At 39.9% G+C, this 19,532-nt stretch overlaps 1 protein-coding gene across 1 annotated transcript in view; it reads left to right on the plus strand.

Annotated features, from left to right (window-relative positions):
• The first annotated feature begins 9,981 nt into the window (after positions 1 to 9,981).
• The window catches only part of LOC128638440 (cytochrome P450 3A29), an 89,318-nt gene continuing 79,767 nt past the window's right edge, over positions 9,982 to 19,532 (plus strand). Inside the window, exon 1 of the mRNA XM_053690391.1 lies at positions 9,982 to 10,118. Coding sequence (XP_053546366.1) covers positions 10,048 to 10,118 — 71 coding nt within the window. The 5' untranslated portion in view covers positions 9,982 to 10,047. The remainder of the gene's footprint in view (positions 10,119 to 19,532) is intronic.

Raw genomic sequence — 19,532 nt, forward strand, 5'->3', positions numbered from 1 at the left:
GCCCTGCTTCCTCTCTGTCAGTGTCATGATTCACCTGTACCTTTAAGAGATCAGTGGGAGTGTACTGACCTCTAGCTCTGCTATTTAACAAACACCTGAACAGTTCAGTATTGAAGTCAAGCCTATGCTGGTTTAACCAGGACAAGCAATCTTCCTCCATAGGTTTACCCTATTCCTAAGGGATTTCAAGCCTACTGTTCCTATACAGATTCTACCTATTACCATAAGGAGGATTTCTAGCTTCTTGTAAGACGTTAGATAAGCAAGTAAGTAACTTTTAACCTGAAGTAACAGCTCTGTTAAGTGAATTATCTGCACACTGCTATAGATGTGAGAGAGTCTGTTTACAAGTTGCTGTGTGAATATCTCTGTGAAAGACACTGCTGCGTGAATAGCTCTGCACACAGGCGCTGCTGCGTAAATAAACTTCACGCTGTCTGTAGTTTTCCTGTGTGAAAGTCAGAAGTGGTATATTTAGAGCTGCAGCTGTGTAAAATCTAAACTGCAAACAGCTCCTGATAGAGCCTAATTCTACCAGACGTTTTCCTGTGTGCATCACACAGCAGAAGTCTATCTGAGCTTGAGCTGCAGTACTTCTGTGAATTCCAGTATCAGCTGTGTTTACCTGTATTTCATTCATTGTTTCAGCTAACCTACTACATTCCTTTTCTGCACTCCAAAGCTAAGAGATATATTTCTCCTCTTACTTCCACACTTAAGGAAAGTTAAAACCTGTTTTGCATTGTAATCTGTTCACTTGAAACCTTCCTAGAGAAATTATATTGCTGCTGACCACCAGAGGGAGCTTGTGCTCTTGCTCTTATGTTAAAGAGATAGTAAACACCAAAAATTGTATTATTTAAAAAGATAGACAATCCCTTTATTTACCATTCCACATTTTTGCATAACCAACACTGTTATAGAAATATACTGTTTTACCTCTGTAATTACCTTGTATCTAAGCTTCTGCAGACTGACTCTTTATCTCAGATCTTTTGACAGATTTGCATTTCAGGCAATTAGTGCTAACTCATAACTCCACGTACATGAGCACAATGTTATTTATGTGAAACACATGAGCTAATGCCCTCTAGCTGTGAAAAACTGTCAAATGCATTCAGATAAGAGGCGGCCTTCAAGAGCTTAGAAATTAGCATTTGAGCCTTCTTAGGTTTAACTTTCAACTAAGAATATCAAGAGAACAAAGCAAATTTGATGATAAAAGTAAATTAGAAAGTTGTTTAAAATGGCATGCCCTATCTGAATCATGAAAGTTTAATCTGTGACATTAGACCTCAAGTCATCTGTCAGTGACATTAGACCTCAGATCAGGCCCTGCTGCTTTTCTGTCAGTGACATTAGACCTCAGATCAGACCCCAGACCCTGCTGCTTCTCTGTCAGTGACATTAGATCTCAGATCAGACCCAGGCCCTGCTGCTTCTCTGTCAGTGACATTAGACCTCAGATCAGACCCAGGCCCTGCTGCTTCTCTGACAGTGACATTAGATCTCAGATCAGACCCAGGCCCTGCTGCTTCTCTGACAGTGACATTAGACCTCAGATCAGGCCCCAGGCCCTGCTGCTTCTATGTCAGTGACATTAGACCTCAGATCAGACCCCAGGCCCTGCTGCTTCTCTGTCAGTGACATTAGATCTCAGATCAGACCCAGGCCCTGCTGCTTCTCTGTCAGTGACATTAGACCTCAGATCAGACCCCAGGCCCTGCTGCTTCTCCGTCAGTGACATTAGACCTCAGATCAGACCCCAGGCCCTGCTGCTTCTATGTTAGTGACATTAGACCTCAGATCAGACCCCAGGCCCTGCTGCTTCTATGTTAGTGACATTAGACCTCAGATCAGACCCCAGGCCCTGCTGCTTCTCTGTCAGTGACATTAGACCTCAGATCAGACCCCAGGCCCTGCTGCTTCTCTGTCAGTAACATTAGACCTCAGATCAGACCCCAGGTCCTGCTGCTTCTCTGTCAGACACATTAGACCTCAGATCAGACCCCAGGCCCTGCTGCTTCTCCGTCAGTGACATTAGACCTCAGATCAGACCCAGGCCCTGCTGCTTCTCTGTTAGTGACATTAGACCTCAGATCAGACCCCAGGCCCTGCTGCTTCTCTGTCAGTGACATTAGACCTCAGATCAGACCCAATGCCCTGCTGCTTCTCTGTCAGTGACATTAGACCTCAGATCAGACCCCAGGCCCTGCTGTTTCTCTGTCAATGACATTAGACCTCTGGCCATGCTGCTTCTCTGTCAGTGAGATTAGACCTCAGATCAGATCCCTGTTTAAAAATCAATATAAAGAGCTTTGATTTAACCTTTTTTTAAGCAAAAAAAAAATGTTTTGTGTTTCAAAAGTGTTCTTTTATGCTACAGACCTATTTAGTGTTCACCGTCCCTTTAAGAAATATCCAGCTCCCAGGGTATCATACCCAAGTCACTAATTCTGACTATTCTGGCAATCCTGATAAAAAAGAAAATGTCTTGCTCATGTAAAATAAAACTTAGAGCTGGAGATCAAATCACAACACTCTCCCACATTACCAAGACGTAGCAGTAAAACTGTCTTACGCGTTTCGGCGGTATAATGGGAAAGGGAATCATACATAGTCAACTAATAGATTTTCAAAAGTTAAAACAATTGAAAATCTGCAGAGGGAACTTGGTTTGGATGTTAAGGATTTATTCTCATATCTACATTTAAAAAAAATATTGTAAGAAACAGATTCAGAATTATCAGCCAGAAAAGAACTTAGGTAAAATCCTACATAAAGCTTTAAATTTCTTCAAAGCTAGAATTTGTAAAACTTCCTAGATAAATAAAATGGTCATAGAACAGTGTGATACCATCTCTAAAGGGAAAGATATTGTAACCTAGTGAAAAGTATCAGAGTATAAAAGACTTCCCCCTCCTCATCTCATAAAGAAGCAACATTGTTACACTAAATATACCTAACCTATAAAGTGTCAAGGCTCTGAGAATACTACAATAGGCTAATTACACCATAGGGATCAGTTTACAGCTCATGCACATGGCTAACACTCTAATCTGTCCTATGTGTCACCTTATACTAAGCCTGTCACAGTTAGCAAATGCCGTTTTGTTCTGTGATTGTTTAGCAGTGGGCCCTTTTGTCCTGTGATTGGTTAGCTGTGGGCCCTTTTGTCCTGTGATTGGTTAGCAGTGGGCCCTTTTGTCCTGTGATTGGTTAGCAGTGGGCCCTTTTGTCCTGTGATTGGTTAGCAGTGGGCCCTTTTTTTCTGTGATTGGTTAGCTGTAAGCCCTTTTGTTCTGATAGTCAGGCAAGCCAGGTCAAGAATCAAAGTGAGTAGTCAGACAAGCCAGGGTCAGGACCACAAACGTTTAGCAAAGTCAGGAACAAGCCAGGGATCAGGAACCAGAAAGGACGTCAAACAAGCCAGGTTATATACAGAGTCAGGAACTCACAGAGAGGTCAGAGACAACGCAAGGGCAATTGCAAACAGGACTGAGGCAGTTAAATAGGGAGTGATGACGTCATCATTCTGGGACTGCAATCTGTCTCTCTGATGTTCACCAGTTTGGCCATAAGAGGTAGCCTGGGAGTAGTGAGCAGGGTTACACAGTGCTACAGGCAAGGAGAAAAAACTAACAAAAAGAGAAGCAGTCTGCCTGGAATGAACAACAGCTCAATGGCTTGTTCTATGGCCCGGTTACCACTTGCAAATAGCTTCTTTTTGCCCAATCACGCCTTTCACAGACGAAGACTTTCCTGAAGTTTATCAGTCTGATCCAGCCTCGAAATACCAGGCAATTCTCCTCTGAACAAGGAGAAAACACAGGTGAGTTTAAAAATGGCAGCCAAGATAAAAGGCTAGAAATAACTAGAGAAATCAGGGTGAAACCCTGACAGTTATCAAGGGGCCATTTTGTTCTTTGATTGGTTAGCTAGGGCCCTTTGTTCTGTGATTGGTTAGCAATGGGATGTCACAGCCATGCCCAGATTTGAACCCGGGACCCATGACTCACAGCCTGTTTCTCTGTTTCTGTGCCACCAGAGGACTTTGTATTCTGTGGAAGCTTTTGGAGACCTGTTAAACTGCAATGGATTGCTCTGTGGCTCCACCTGCTTGCCAGCTACATGTAGTGCTGCAATCAGCTCTCCTATAAAAGGCTGCTTCACAGACCACCTCCTCCCCTGACATAGTGCTTCTTGTTGTTACTGTTGATTGGGCCTCTGACTTTACCTGAATCTCCTGTTTGGTTTCTGAATCTGACTTGTTCTCTGACTACTCTTTTGGATCTCACTTGTCTTTGACGTAAGATTGTTCTGGTTTTCTGTTTATTAAACCTGTCCTTGTACCCTGTCTATTCTATACATTTTTTCTGGATCTGGTGACTGTTATGACTGCTCTCAGGTATCTGACCCTCGGCTTGTCTCCTGGCTATCCTCTCTGTACCAGCCTGTCTTTGCTTTCTGGGGCATCATCCTGCTTCCTGTTTCAGTGCATAGCCCTACAGAGGGCACTTGCCAAGTTCCTAATCTAGCGCATGTAACCAAGAGCTGCAAAGGCTATCTGCAAAGTACCTGCTCCTGCATCCAACTCTGCCAAGTTCCCGTATCTTGCACCTGTGCCAAGCTCTGCAGAGGGTTTCTATCATGTGCCTGTCTCCAAGCTCTAAAGAGTGTCTCTGCTACCAGTGTTCCAGTATCCCCACCCTGCAGTGGGCCCTGTCAAGCATCTGTGTTTTGCTCCTATCCTGGCCCCAAGTGGGCACCTCCTGTTCTTGGCCTCCAGTGGGCAACTCCTGTCTTCGGCCTAAGCTGGCACTTCGTTACTTGCCTTACAGTGGGCATTACCTCAGACTCCAGTTCTTGTGTGGGCTCACCGATCCTGTTTCCAGCCTCCAAGTCTCCAGTTCCAGTGCAATAAACTTACTTGGTTGTCTGTTACTAAATCATGCCTAAAAGGGGTAAACTCATACAAAAGCACATACTGCTGGCCCCATTCTGTATTCCAGACAGTCCTAAGCCTGCCACCCACTTGCATAAGCTCCATTTCCCCGAACCTGCTCAGCCAAGCGTGACATGAGCCCTTTTGTTCTGTAGTCGGTTAGCAGTGGGCACTTTTGTTCTGTGATCGGTTAGCAGTGGGCACTTTTGTTCTGTGATCGGTTAGCAGTGGGCTCTTTTGTTCTGTAGGCGGTTAGCAGTGGGCTCTTTTGTTCTGTAGGCGGTTAGCAGTGGGCTCTTTTGTTCTGTAGGCGGTTAGCAGTGGGCTCTTTTGTTCTGTAGGCGGTTAGTAGTGGGCTCTTTTGTTCTGTAGTCGGTTAGTAGTGGGCCCTTTTGTTCTGTAGTCGGTTAGCAGTGGGCCCCAGGCCCGGACTGACCATAGGGCATACAGGGCAACTGCCCTTTGGGCCGCCGGTTAAGTTAGCCCGCCCACCTGCACCGCACACAATGGCTGCTTTCCACATGTCTCTGTCTGTCTTGTACTGATATGTCTCTGGGCTGCGGCCGGCCAAGGATACAGCAGTGCAGTGTGGTGCCGGCTGGTGCAGGCTGCTAGCCTTCTATGAAACAACAAACTATTGATCCAGTGTGCTGGGGCCAGGTGGGAGAAACAATAGGGGCCTCATGTGACCTGACACTCAGTCTACTGAGTTTGCACGCAAGAATAGAGTCTACTCTGCGTACGAACTCCCTCTTAGCTGCCGCTCCCAGCCCTGACACTCACTCATCACTTCCATCTTCCTTCCTCCCACCACTCCCAGCATCCTATCATTGCATACAGCCACGCACACAAGAATAGTGAGACAGGAGACTGTGAGAGATGGAAGCAGTGGGCTGAGAGGGACACTGGGGAGGCCAGAGGGCAGCAAGCGAAGTAGTAAAGTAGTTAGGCTAGGCATGGCAGCACCGGTGTAGTCTGCAGGCAGCAGTGAGGGTAGGGCAAGCTAGCCTGGCTGGTCAGAGTGGTCACTTCACGGACGGTCCCACAGAGGTGTCATTCATTGAGCAAAAACATCACCAGTGATGATCATGTAATTTTAGATTTTAATGGCATTGGCATACAGCCTGTTTAGGATTGTGGGAGAGACCTTGACATGGTACCTGGGCTTGTCTCATTTGGCCAGATGCGGTAACTAACTCTTTCAGTTTTGCTTTTAATCTTAGCTGAGAGCTTGCAAGCAAGTGGTGGACTTTCTCTGTGTGGTGTGTATGTATGTATATATATATATATATATATATATATATATTTATTTTAAATCTATATTGTGGTGTGTGTGCGTGCATGTGAGTGTGTGTATGTCTGGTGTGTGCGTGCATGTGAGTGGATGTATGTGTGGTGTGTGGATGTATGTGTGGTGTGTGCGTGCATGTGAGTGGATGTATGTGTGGTGTGTGCGTGCATGTGAGTGGGTGTATGTGTGGTATGTGCGTGGGTGTATGTGTGGTGTGTGCGTGAATGTGAGTCGGTGTGTGCATGCATGTGAGTGGGTGAATGTGTGGTGTGTGTGTGCGCATGTGAGTGGGTGTATGTGTGATTGGTGTGTGCGTGCATGTGAGTGGGTGTATGTGTGGTTGGTGTTCGTGCGTGCATGTGAGTGGGTGTATGTGTGGTGTGTGCGTAAATGTGAGTGGGTGTATGTGTGGTTGGTGTGTGCATGCATGTGAGTGGGTGTATGTGTGGTTGGTGTCCGTGCATGTGAGTGGGTGTATGTGTGGTGTGTGCGTAAATGTGAGTGGGTGTATGTGTGGTTGGTGTGTGCATGCATGTGAGTGGGTGTATGTGTGGTTGGTGTGCGTGCATGTGAGTGTGTGTATTTATGGTGTGTGCGTGCATGTGAGTGGATGTATGTGTGGTGTGTGCGTGCATGTGAGTGGATGTATGTGTGGTGTGTGCGTGCATGTGAGTGGATGTATGTGTGGTGTGTGCGTGCATGTGAGTGGGTGTATGTGTGGTGTGTGCGTGAATGTGAGTCGGTGTGTGCGCATGTGAGTGGGTGTATGTGTGATTGGTGTGTGCGTGCATATGAGTGGGTGTATGTGTGGTTGGTGTACGTGCGTGCATGTGAGTGGGTGTATGTGTGGTGTGTGCGTAAATGTGAGTGGGTGTATGTGTGGTTGGTGTGCGTGCATGTGAGTGGGTGTATGTGTGGTGTGTGCGTAAATGTGAGTGTGTGTATTTGTGGTTTGCATGTGAGTGGGTGTGTATGTGTTTATATAAGTGGGTCTGTGTGTGGTGTGCAGGATATGAGTGAGTGTATATGGGCTATTAAATAAAAAAAAATGGGGGGGGGGGGGGAGTGGGCTGCTTTGCCTTAAAATGCCAGGGCCTATTATTGGTCCCATTCCGGCACTGGTGGGCCCTTTTGTTCTGTGATTGGTTAGCAGTGGGCCCTTTTGTTCTGTGATTGGTTAGCAGTGGGCCCTTTTGTTCTGTGATTGGTTAGCAGTGGGCCCTTTTGTTCTGTGATTGGTTAGCAATGGGCCCTTTTGTTCTGTTATCGGTTAGCAGTGGGCCCTTTTTGTTCTGTTATCAGTTAACAGTGGGTCCTTTGTGTTCTGTTATCGGTTAACAGTGGGCCCTTTTGGTTCTGTGATCGGTTAGCAGTGGGCCCTTTTGGTTCTGTGATTTTGCAGTGGCCCTTTTTGTTCTGTGATCGGTTAGCAGTGGGCCCTTTTGGTTCTGTGATCGGTTAGCAGTGGGCCCTTTTGGTTCTGTGATCGGTTAGCAGTGGGCCCTTTTGGTTCTGTGATCGGTTAGCAGTGGGCCCTTTTGGTTCTGTGATCGGTTAGCAGTGGGCCCTTTTGGTTCTGTGATCGGTTAGCAGTGGGCCCTTTTGGTTCTGTGATCGGTTAGCAGTGGGCCCTTTTGGTTCTGTGATCGGTTAGCAGTGGGCCCTTTTGGTTCTGTGATCGGTTAGCAGTGGGCCCTTTTTGTTAATGGGACAGGAAAATCAGTGCAAATAAAAATATAAAACAACATGGGCCATATTACAAGTGAAACGCTAAATATTTTTTTTGCTTGTTAAAAGTAAATTGTGAGTTTTTATCTATTTAAAAAATAATGTTTTTATGTACTATGTGAAGAACATTGGAATGTAAAATATTTACAGTAAAACACATTATAAAATATTAAAAATTATTTTTTAAGTTTTAAGGTATTTGAGTGGAAAGAGTTCCAAAGTGTATATGTATATGTGTGTGTGTGTATATATCATATCATAATATATATATATATATATATATATATATATATATATATATATATATATATATATATATATATTAACATGGTCGCAATATTGCTTATCACATTCCAGGCTAATAGCGCACCACTTGTAATTTAGACCAATTTTATGAATTAATTATTAATAAAGCTGCCTTATTCATTGCCAAACTCTTCTCAGACATGAAGGTTTATTATTGCACAGCTTCATATATAGTTATTAAACACAGAACTGCAGTACAAGCTGCTAATTACACTGTAGGGATCAGTTTACTGCTCATGCACACGGCTAACACTCTCATCTGTCCTATGTGTCACTTTAAACTTTGCCTGTCACATTGCACAGCTATAAAACATTACTTCTTGTCATTCGTCCTCCCTATATGTGAGATAACAATGTGCTACATTTATACAGGGCCCTTTTATTGCAGCGCTTTCTTTTCCTGTTAAACACTAACCACACAAAGCAATCTGTTTTTTTTTTTTTATCTTAGCAAAGCAAGTACAGCAAGAGTCACATTTCAGGGGGAGGGATCTATAAATTGTATCCGGAGACATCACCCTTAGCAATCAACTAAGCAGTGCCAAGAGGGCAGAGACTGCGATCCCTGGAGCTCCAACACAAACCAGGGCACAAACACACTCACAACCAGGGCAAAAACACACTCACAACCAGGGCAAAAACACACTCACAACCAGGGCAAAAACACACTCACAACCAGGGCAAAAACACACTCACAACCAGGGCAAAAACACACTCACAACCAAGGGGAAAAACACACTCACAACCAGGGCAAAAACACACTCACAACCAGGGCAAAAACACACTCACAACCAGGGCAAAAACACACTCACAACCAGGGCAAAAACACACTCACAACCAGGGCAAAAACACACTCACAACCAGAGCAAAAACACACTCCCAACCAGAGCAAAAACACAACCAGGGCAAAAACACACTCACAACCAAGGGGAAAACACACTCACAACCAGGGCAAAAACACACTCACAACCAGAGCAAAAACACACTCACAACCAAGGGGAAAACACACTCACAACCAAGGGGAAAACACACTCACAACCAGGGCAAAAACACACTCACAACCAAGGGGAAAACATACTCACAACCAGGGCAAAAACACACTCACAACCAGGACAAAAACACACTCACAACCAGGACAAAAACACACTCACAACCAGGACAAAAACACACTCACAACCAGGACAAAAACACACTCACAACCAGGACAAAAACACACTCACAACCAGGGCAAAAACACACTCACAACCAGGGCAAAAACACACTCACAACCAGGGCAAAAACACACTCACAACCAGGGCAAAAACACACTCACAACCAGGGCAAAAACACACTCACAGCCAAGGGGAAAACATACTCATAACCAGGGAAAAAACATACTCACAAACAGGGCAAAAACACACTCACAACCAAGGCAAAAACACATTCTCAACAGGGCAAAAACACAACCAGGGCAAAAACACACTCACAGCCCAGGGCAAAACACAAGCCAAGTCAAAGAGACGCCACCACACAAGCCAGGCCAAAGAGACACCACCTCACAAGCCAGGCCAAAGAGACACCACCTCACAAGCCAGGCCAAAGAGACACCACCTCACAAGCCAGGCCAAAGAGACACCACCTCACAAGCCAGGCCAAAGAGACACCACCTCACAAGCCAGGCCAAAGAGACACCACCTCACAAGCCAGGCCACCAAGCTGAGCTACCAAACCAGGATCCCAGGAATAAGAGACACCAACAGAGCTGACAGAGCAAATATTGTGACCCAGTAACCAAAAGATGACGCTGCTGCCAGTATTCTCTGCAGAAACATGGACTCTGCTCATCCTGTTTGTGACACTGCTGGTTCTGTAAGTAAATCTGGCTATGACTTAGTATTACATGAAGTACTTAAAGGCACAGTGTACTCTAATATGTTCTCCTTCTTAATGTGTTTCTAATGATCCATTTTACCTTCTGGAGAGTATGCAATTGTTTACAAATAGCTCCTTTACCTATATTTTCTCATTTGAAATGGCTGGTTTTGCCTATTGTATCTGCACTAATACTGAACAATTTTGTACTTAAAACAGAATAACGTAAAGTGTTAGGTAAAAAGAATGCCTCTGGCACAAAAATATAAATAGTAACTAAGTAGTATAGAGCTGACATAATATATAAAACTTAACTCTTATCATTATTATTGATTAAGAAAAAGTGAGTTTCAATGAACACAAAAAAAGGAGTATAGACATTTTCTGCCCAGCAAAATTTAAAAACACTATCAGCTAGATTATGAGTTTTGAGCGCTATAGGGATTTTAACGACCGCAACAAAAGCGGCGTTGTTTCACCTCCCTATAGCGCTGGTATTACCGGTTTTTAAAAAGCAGGATTGTGCGGGCAAAATGGATGCGTTGAGCTCCATACTGCACCGAAAACAAGCGCGCTGCTTTGATGTGTTCGTGCACGATTTCCCCATAGACATCAATGGGGAGAGCCGTCAAAAAAAAAGCCTAACACCTGCGATCGCGGAATGAAAAGCGCAGACCCATTGATGTCTATGGGGAAAATAAAAGTGACGTTAAAACCTAACACCCACCCCTACATAAAACTATTAACCCCTAATCTGCCGTCCCCAACATCGCCGCCCCCTACATAAAACTATTAACCCTTAATATGCCGCTCTTGATGTCGCCGCCACTATACTTAAGTTATTAACCCCTAAACCTCTGGCCTCCCACATCACTACCACTAAATAAATCTATTAACCCCTAAACCTAACCCTAACGTAACGCTAAACCTAACACCCCCTAACTTTAACATAATTAAAATACAGCTAAATTAAAGTTTCAATTATTAACTAAATAATTCCTATTTAAAATAAATACAAACTTACCTGTAAAATAAAACCTAAGCTAGCTACACTATAACTAATAGTTATATTGTAGCTAGCTTAGGTTTTATTTTTATTTCACAGGTAAGTTTGTATTTAACTAGGTAGACTAGTTAGTAAATAGTTTATTAACTACCTAGTTAAAATAAATACAAACTTACCTGTGAAATAAAATCTAACCTGCCTTACACTGAAACCTAAAAAAAAAAACACTCAAATTACTAAAAATAAAAATAACTAAATTACATAAAAAACAAACACTAAATTACAAAAAATAACAAACAAATTATCAAAAATTAAAAAGAATTACAGCTAATCTAATAGCCCTATCAAAATAAAAAAGCCCCCCCCCTCAAATAAAGAACCCTAGCCTACAATAAACTGCCAATAGCTCTTAAAAGGGCCTTTTGTGGGGCATTGCCCCAAAGATATCAGCTCTTTTACCTTTTACGTACCGTGTGATACAGTCTGTTATTACATTACATGCAGTACGTACCGTTTGATATAGTCATTACATACAGTACATCCTGTGTGATGCAGTCTTATTACATTACGTACCATGTGATAGTCTGTTATTACATTACGTATTGTGTGATACAGTCTATTACGTACAGTACGTACCATGTGATAAGTCTGTTATTACATTGTGTACAGTAAATACCATGTGATAATATACAATACATACCATGAGATACAATCTGTTATTTCATTACGTATAGTAAATACCATGTGATAAATATCATTAGATTACGTACCATGTGATAATGTCTGTTTTTACATTACGTACAATAAATACCATGTGTCCTACAATACATACTGTGTGATACAGTCTATTACATTATGTACAGTAAATACCATGTCATAAGTATCATTACATTAGATACAATATGTACCATGTGATACAGTCATTACATTATGTAAAATACAAACCATGTGATGTACAATACATACCGTGTGATACAGTCTGATGTTACATTACGTACTATGTGATACAGTCTGTTATTACATTATGTACAATACATACCATGTGATACAGTCTGTTATTACATTACGTAGAGTAAATACCATCTGATAATGTACAATACATACCGTGTGATACAATCTGTTATTATATTACGTATAGTACGTACAGTGTGATACAGTCTATTACATTACGTACAATACATAACATGTGATGTACAATACATACCGTGTGATAGTCTGTTATTACATTACATACAGTAAATACCATGCGATAATGTACAATACATACCATGTGATACAGTATGTTATTACATTACATATAGTACGTACAGTGTGATACAGTCTGTTATTACATTACGTACAATACATACCGTGTGATAGTCTGTTATTACATTACATATAGTACGTACATTGTGATACAGTCTGTTATTACATTACGTACAATACATACCATGTGATGTACAATACAAACAGTGTGATACAGTCTGTTATTACATTATATACAGTACATACCGTGTGATACAGTCTGACGTTACATGCCGTGTTACATACCGTGTGATATGTACCGTGATACAGTCTGATATTATATTACATACAGAACATACCGTGTGATAAAGTCTAATGTTACAGTACGTGCAGTACATACCGTGTGATACAGTCTGACATTACATTATGTACAGTACATACCGTGTGATACAGTCTGACGTTACATTACATGCAGTGCATACCGTGTGATACAGTCTGACATTATATTCCATACAGTACATACTGTGTGATACAGTCTGACGTCACATTATGTACAGTACATATCGTGTGATACAGTCTGACATTACATTATGTACAGTATATACTGTGTGATACAGTCTGACGTTACATTATGTACAGTACATACCGTGTGATACAGTCAAATTAAATTAAATACAGTACATACTGTGTGATACAGTCTAACATTACATTATGTACAGTACATACCATGTGATAGTCTGACGTTGCATTACATGCAGTGCATACCTTGTGATACAGTCTGACATTATATTACATACAGTACATACCATGTGATACAGTCTGACATTACAGTATGTACAGTACATACAGTGTAAAAAAGTCTGACGTTACATTACATGCAGAACATACTGTGTGATACAGTCTGACGTTACATTATGTACAGTATATACTGAATAATATATACCGTGTGATACAGTCTGACATTATATTCCATACAGTACATACCGTGTGATACAGTCTGACGTCACATTACGTGCAGTACATAACGTGTGATACAGTCTGACGTTACATTTGTACAGTACATATTGTGTGATACAGTCTGACATTACATTATGTACAGTACATACCGTGTGATACATTCAAATTAAATTACATACAGTACATACTGTGTGATACAGTCTAACATTACATTATGTACAGTACATACCGTGCGATACTGACGTTGCAGTGCATACCGTGTGATACAGTCTAACATTACATTATGTACAGTACATACCGTGTGATACAGTCTAACATTACATTATGTACAGTACATACCGTGTGATACTGACGTTGCAGTGCATACCGTGTGATACAGTCTAACATTACATTATGTACAGTACATACCGTGTGATACAGTCTGACGTTACATGCCGTGTTACATACCGTGTGATATGTACCGTGATACAGTCTATTATATTACATACAGAACATACCGTGTGATAAAGTCTAATGTTACAGTACGTGCAGTACATACCGTGTGATACAGTCTGACATTACATTATGTACAGTACATACCGTGTGATACAGTCTGACGTTACATTACATGCAGTGCATACCGTGTGATACAGTCTGACATTACATTATGTACAGTACATACCATGTGATAGTCTGACATTACATGCAGTGCATATCTTGTGATACAGTCTGACATTATATTACATAGAGTGCATACCGTGTGATACAGTCTGACGTTACATTACATGCAGTACATACCATGTGATAGTCTGACGTTACATTATGTACAGTACACACCGTGTTATACAGTCTGACGTTACATTATGTACAGTACACACCGTGTTATACAGTCTGACGTTACATTACATGCAGTGCATACCTTGTGATACAGTCTGACATTATATTACATACAGTACATACCATGTGATACAGTCTGACATTACATTATGTACAGTACATACAGTGTAAAAAAGTCTGACGTTACATTACATGCAGAACATACTGTGTGATACAGTCTGACGTTACATTATGTACAGTATATACTGAATAATATATACCGTGTGATACAGTCTGACATTATATTCCATACAGTACATACCGTGTGATACAGTCTGACGTCACATTACGTGCAGTACATAACGTGTGATACAGTCTGACGTTACATTTGTACAGTACATATTGTGTGATACAGTCTGACATTACATTATGTACAGTACATACCGTGTGATACATTCAAATTAAATTACATACAGTACATACTGTGTGATACAGTCTAACATTACATTATGTACAGTACATACCGTGTGATACAGTCTAACATTACATTATGTACAGTACATACCGTGTGATACTGACGTTGCAGTGCATACCGTGTGATACAGTCTAACATTACATTATACAAAACGAAATGGATGGCGCTGGTCTTGCAGAATGTTAAGTTTCTGATAATAGATAGAAATGGACTTGATGTGCAAGTTAAAATCTGTTGCAATAATGTGCAATATACTCACTCCTTAAGTAACGTGAGTCCTGCTTCTATGGTATATCCCTCTGTAATATGTCCCTCTCCAAAGGCAACAACAGGGAGGTTTTCAACAAAGGGCTGGAAAAGGATTGGAACCTCATCAGCAGTAAAATGAAACTTTAAATTGAAGAAACAAGTAGTAACTTACTTATCCAAAATAGCAAGTCCGGCTCGTCACAGCGAAATGATTGCCAAGTAGTGAGATAAAAAATGTTTTATTGTAGCTCTACGCGTTTCAACGCTTAAGCGTCTTTTTCAAGAGCAATAAAAGACAATAAAAACAAGTAACAGTTTGTATGATGCTGTGACAAAGTAGCCGGCTTTTATACAAATGTATCCATGTTCCAATTTCCTGTCTGTGGCAGGAAATTGGACTCACATAATAGAAACAGAATAAAAAGTACAAATTCCTACTAAATGTTTAGGCCCAACCTTGTTTTTTAAAAATGTTGAATCTTTTTATGTCGCTCATTTAACTTTTAAATATTAACTTTATATTAGGTTCGGCATAAACATGAACAATAAGAATAAAAGTGACCAATCAGTGCATTACTTAGCATTTTTATCCAATGAGAAGACAGAATTAGATAAAGTCCCCATTCGAGTATTTCTTGAATTTCAGTTCCCTTTAAGGTCCACTTAAAGTTCACGTGCTATTTTTAGCCAATCCCATGATGTTAGAAGATTTTTCCGTGGATTTATGACGTCGTATGGGCTCGTTAGTCACGTGTTCTTTCTGACGAATCAGTGAGGACATTTTTCCTTTGTGGCTTTAACCAAATATTCCGTTATAGGGAATTGCGATTATACATTTCTATGAATAGAAAATAGAACAGCGGCAGTATCCATTCTAAACACCAATACAATTGAAAATTATCTATGACAATTTTATATATAATTTGATAGTATGAGAAATATGTGCAAAGATGTTTTGCGCTGTGCGGACTTTAATGTATGTGAATACATGTGAATGAGAATTTAATTCTAATCACTAAATGGTACTTTCCAAAGTTTTCCTTCTATGAAGGATACTTTTACGGCAACCTTAAATTACACATAACTCAGTAACATCGACATTTATGCAATGGTATATCCAGAAAAATACTTTGCAAACACATTAAAGACTGTATTATCAATTTGAATCGTATGAAAAGGGAATTTAAAAAATTTCTCTTTATATTATTAAACCCTTTGAGGAAATTTAGAGAGGGCAACATTTATCCGTTCAACTCATATAGGGATAAAAAATATAGTGCCTTTATATTTTATCATAACCTTATAGCTTTCCTACGTTAAAAAATGAATGAAAAGAGAAGTTATGTGTGCTAGTTAAAGGTATTTCATATTTTATGTTACCTAATTTGAATATGAATACATTTGTGAAATAGATACAATTTTTATGTAACCTTAATTTTGTGTTATCTAATATAAATGTGCTAAATACATTTAGTATAATAATACCAGTGGCGTGACTAATAAATTGGCTTTCTAAATTGTGTACAATAAGGAAACAAAAATAAAAGTAAAATAAAAATAATAATAAAATATTATTAATAAAAATGAAAAATATTGTGTAAACTCAATAAAGTGATATTATATGTGACTAAATAAATTACCTTAACAGTAGTAAATAATTACTTCATATATTAAAAGAATTCTCTATCTCTAATGGAATTAGTTTAAATAAAAGCTGCTATTCGAATATCTTTGTTGAGCCCCCAATGATTGTAAGTTCTTAGTGTGTGAATCCACCATAGTTCCCTCCTGTTTAACTCATCATCCAAATTCCCTCCTCTCCAATGAGTGGTTACCTTTTCTATCCCTATCCATGAAAAATTCTTAAAATCAAATTTGGTGCAAGTGTTGCAATGTGAAGGGACACCATGATCTTCATGCCTCTTATCTATTTTGTTAAGGTGTTCTAAAATACGAGTCTTGAGAAATCTGGTTGTTTGTCCTAAATATTGGATCTGACAATTGCATTGTAATAGATAGATCACGTTCTGAGTCTTACATGTAATAAAATGTTTAATTATATAGGTCTTTCCCGTTACAGAGGAAGTAAAAGTTTTATGGGTTCTTTTTGTGTAATTGCATCCTTTACATTTTCCACAAGTATAGAATCCTTGTAAGTTAGATATACTCAAAGGTGGTTTGGGGGCCATGCCTTTAATTAAAGAAGGAGCCAACTTTTGTTTAAAATTACTACCTCTTCTATATGTGATCTGGGGTTTATTGGGTATGATATTACTTAACAATTCGTCATTCTGTAAAATATGCCAGTGTTTTTTGATTATTTTATTGATTTGATGGTGCCTTGAATTAAAAGTTGTAACAAATCTGGGGAAGGAGGATTGTTGATTTATTGTAGTTTTATTTTTTGCCAAAATTAGATTGCGATCCTGATTTTTAATTAACTGTCTATCTATCTCAAGACTACTTGAAGAGTAGCCTTTTTGTAAAAATCTCTTTTTAAGTAATAATGATTGTTCTTCGTAATCTTCTATTTGATCACAATTTCTCCTGATGCGTTTGAATTGTCCTCTAGGAATAGCCTTTAACCATGATGGGTGGTGTTGACTGTCATGCTGGATGTATGTGTTTGCATCACATTCCTTGAAGTGTGTTTTCGTGTGTATATGTCCATCAACCGTTGTGATGGACAAATCTAAAAAAATAGCTTTGGTGTTATTTATTTCTGGGGTCAAAATAATATTCATATTGTTTTTGTTTAAATCATTAACAAATTGTTGGCAATTTTCTATATTTCCCCTCCAAATGCAGAGGACATCGTCGATGTACCTCCGCCATGTCACCAGGTTCGCCCCAGCCACGTCATTGGACCATACATATAGGTGTTCAAAATGGTCCATGTAAATATTGGCGTAGCTGGGGGCGAACCTGGTGCCCATGGCGGTACCGCAAACTTGTAAATATTGTGAATCATTGAACCAGAAAAAATTGTGGGTTAGCATGAAATCTATAGCTACCAAAATAAAATCTAACATTTTTTCAGATAAATTAGGATCTTGAGTTAGTTTCCATTTGATGGCTGTTAATCCTTTTTGATGGTCTATTATGGAATATAATGATGTAACATCCATGGTAGCCCATAAAAAATCGGGTTTCCATTCTAATTGTTTAATAATGTTGAGTACATTGGTGGTATCTTTTAAATATGATTTTGAATTTTGTGCATAAGGCTGTAAAAAATAATCTATAAATGCAGATAAATTAGAAGTTAATGAATCTATGCCACTAATGATTGGGCGACCTGGGGGTTGTAGAGGATTTTTGTGTAATTTTGGCAAGAAATAAAAAATTGGAGTTTTTGAGTTGGTTTTAAACAAAAAATCATATTCTTTTTCATTGATAACTTCTCTGTCTAAAGCTGTTGTCAATAATTCTTGTAATTCCTGACTGAATTCTTTTTTGGGAGAGTGGTTTAGAATATGATAAGTGTTAGTGTCTGAAAGAATTCTGTTAGCTTCTTGTAAATAAAAGGCTCTATCCATAATGACTACCCCTCCCCCCTTATCGGCTTCCTTTATAACGATGTCCTCTCTCTTGTTAAGTGCTTTTAAAATTTCAGATTCTGTTTTAGATAAATTGTAATGTTTTGGTTGGTGTCTCAAATTTTCTATGTCTTTCATAATTAGTTTCCCAAAGACATCTATACAAGGCCCTTTAAAATGGCTGGGATAGAACTTTGATGGATTTTTAAATTTGCTCCTCGGGTCGCTCTCAGGAGGTGTATAACTTAAAGTTTCTTTTTTAACAAAGAAACGTTTAATAGTTAAATTTCTGATGAATTTCTGGGCGTCTATGAATAATTGAAAAGTATTTACTCCTTGGGTTGGGACAAATTTAAGTCCTTTGGCTAATACCCGTGTTTCTTGTTCACTGATTGGCTGTGATGACAGATTATATATCTTACTTAAAAATGTCTTGTTCTCATGTGTCTTGCCTCCACCTCCCCTTCTCCCCCTGACTGATTTGGTGTTCTTTCTCGTTTTCTTGGGTTGGCTCTGTTGTCCTGATTCCTGAAATGTGGGGTGTATCTTTCTGTTGATGCGGTGGGGCTGTCTTGATTCCTGAACATTTTAAAAAACAAGGTTGGGCCTAAACATTTAGTAGGAATTTGTACTTTTTATTCTGTTTCTATTATGTGAGTCCAATTTCCTGCCACAGACAGGAAATTGGAACATGGATACATTTGTATAAAAGCCGGCTACTTTGTCACAGCATCATACAAACTGTTACTTGTTTTTATTGTCTTTTATTGCTCTTGAAAAAGACGCTTAAGCGTTGAAACGCGTAGAGCTACAATAAAACATTTTTTATCTCACTACTTGGCAATCATTTCGCTGTGACGAGCCGGACTTGCTATTTTGGATAAGTAAGTTACTACTTGTTTCTTCAATTTAAAGTTTCATTTTACTGCTGATGAGGTTCCAATCCTTTTCCAGCCCTTTGTTGAAAACCTCCCTGTTGTTGCCTTTGGAGAGGGACATATTACAGAGGGATATACCATAGAAGCAGGACTCACGTTACTTAAGGAGTGAGTATATTGCACATTATTGCAACAGATTTTAACTTGCACATCAAGTCCATTTCTATCTATTATCAGAAACTTAACATTCTGCAAGACCAGCGCCATCCATTTCGTTTTGTCTATTGC

The sequence above is a fragment of the Bombina bombina genome, chromosome 8 (genome assembly GCF_027579735.1).
Source record: "Bombina bombina isolate aBomBom1 chromosome 8, aBomBom1.pri, whole genome shotgun sequence".
Lineage (NCBI taxonomy): Eukaryota > Metazoa > Chordata > Amphibia > Anura > Bombinatoridae > Bombina > Bombina bombina.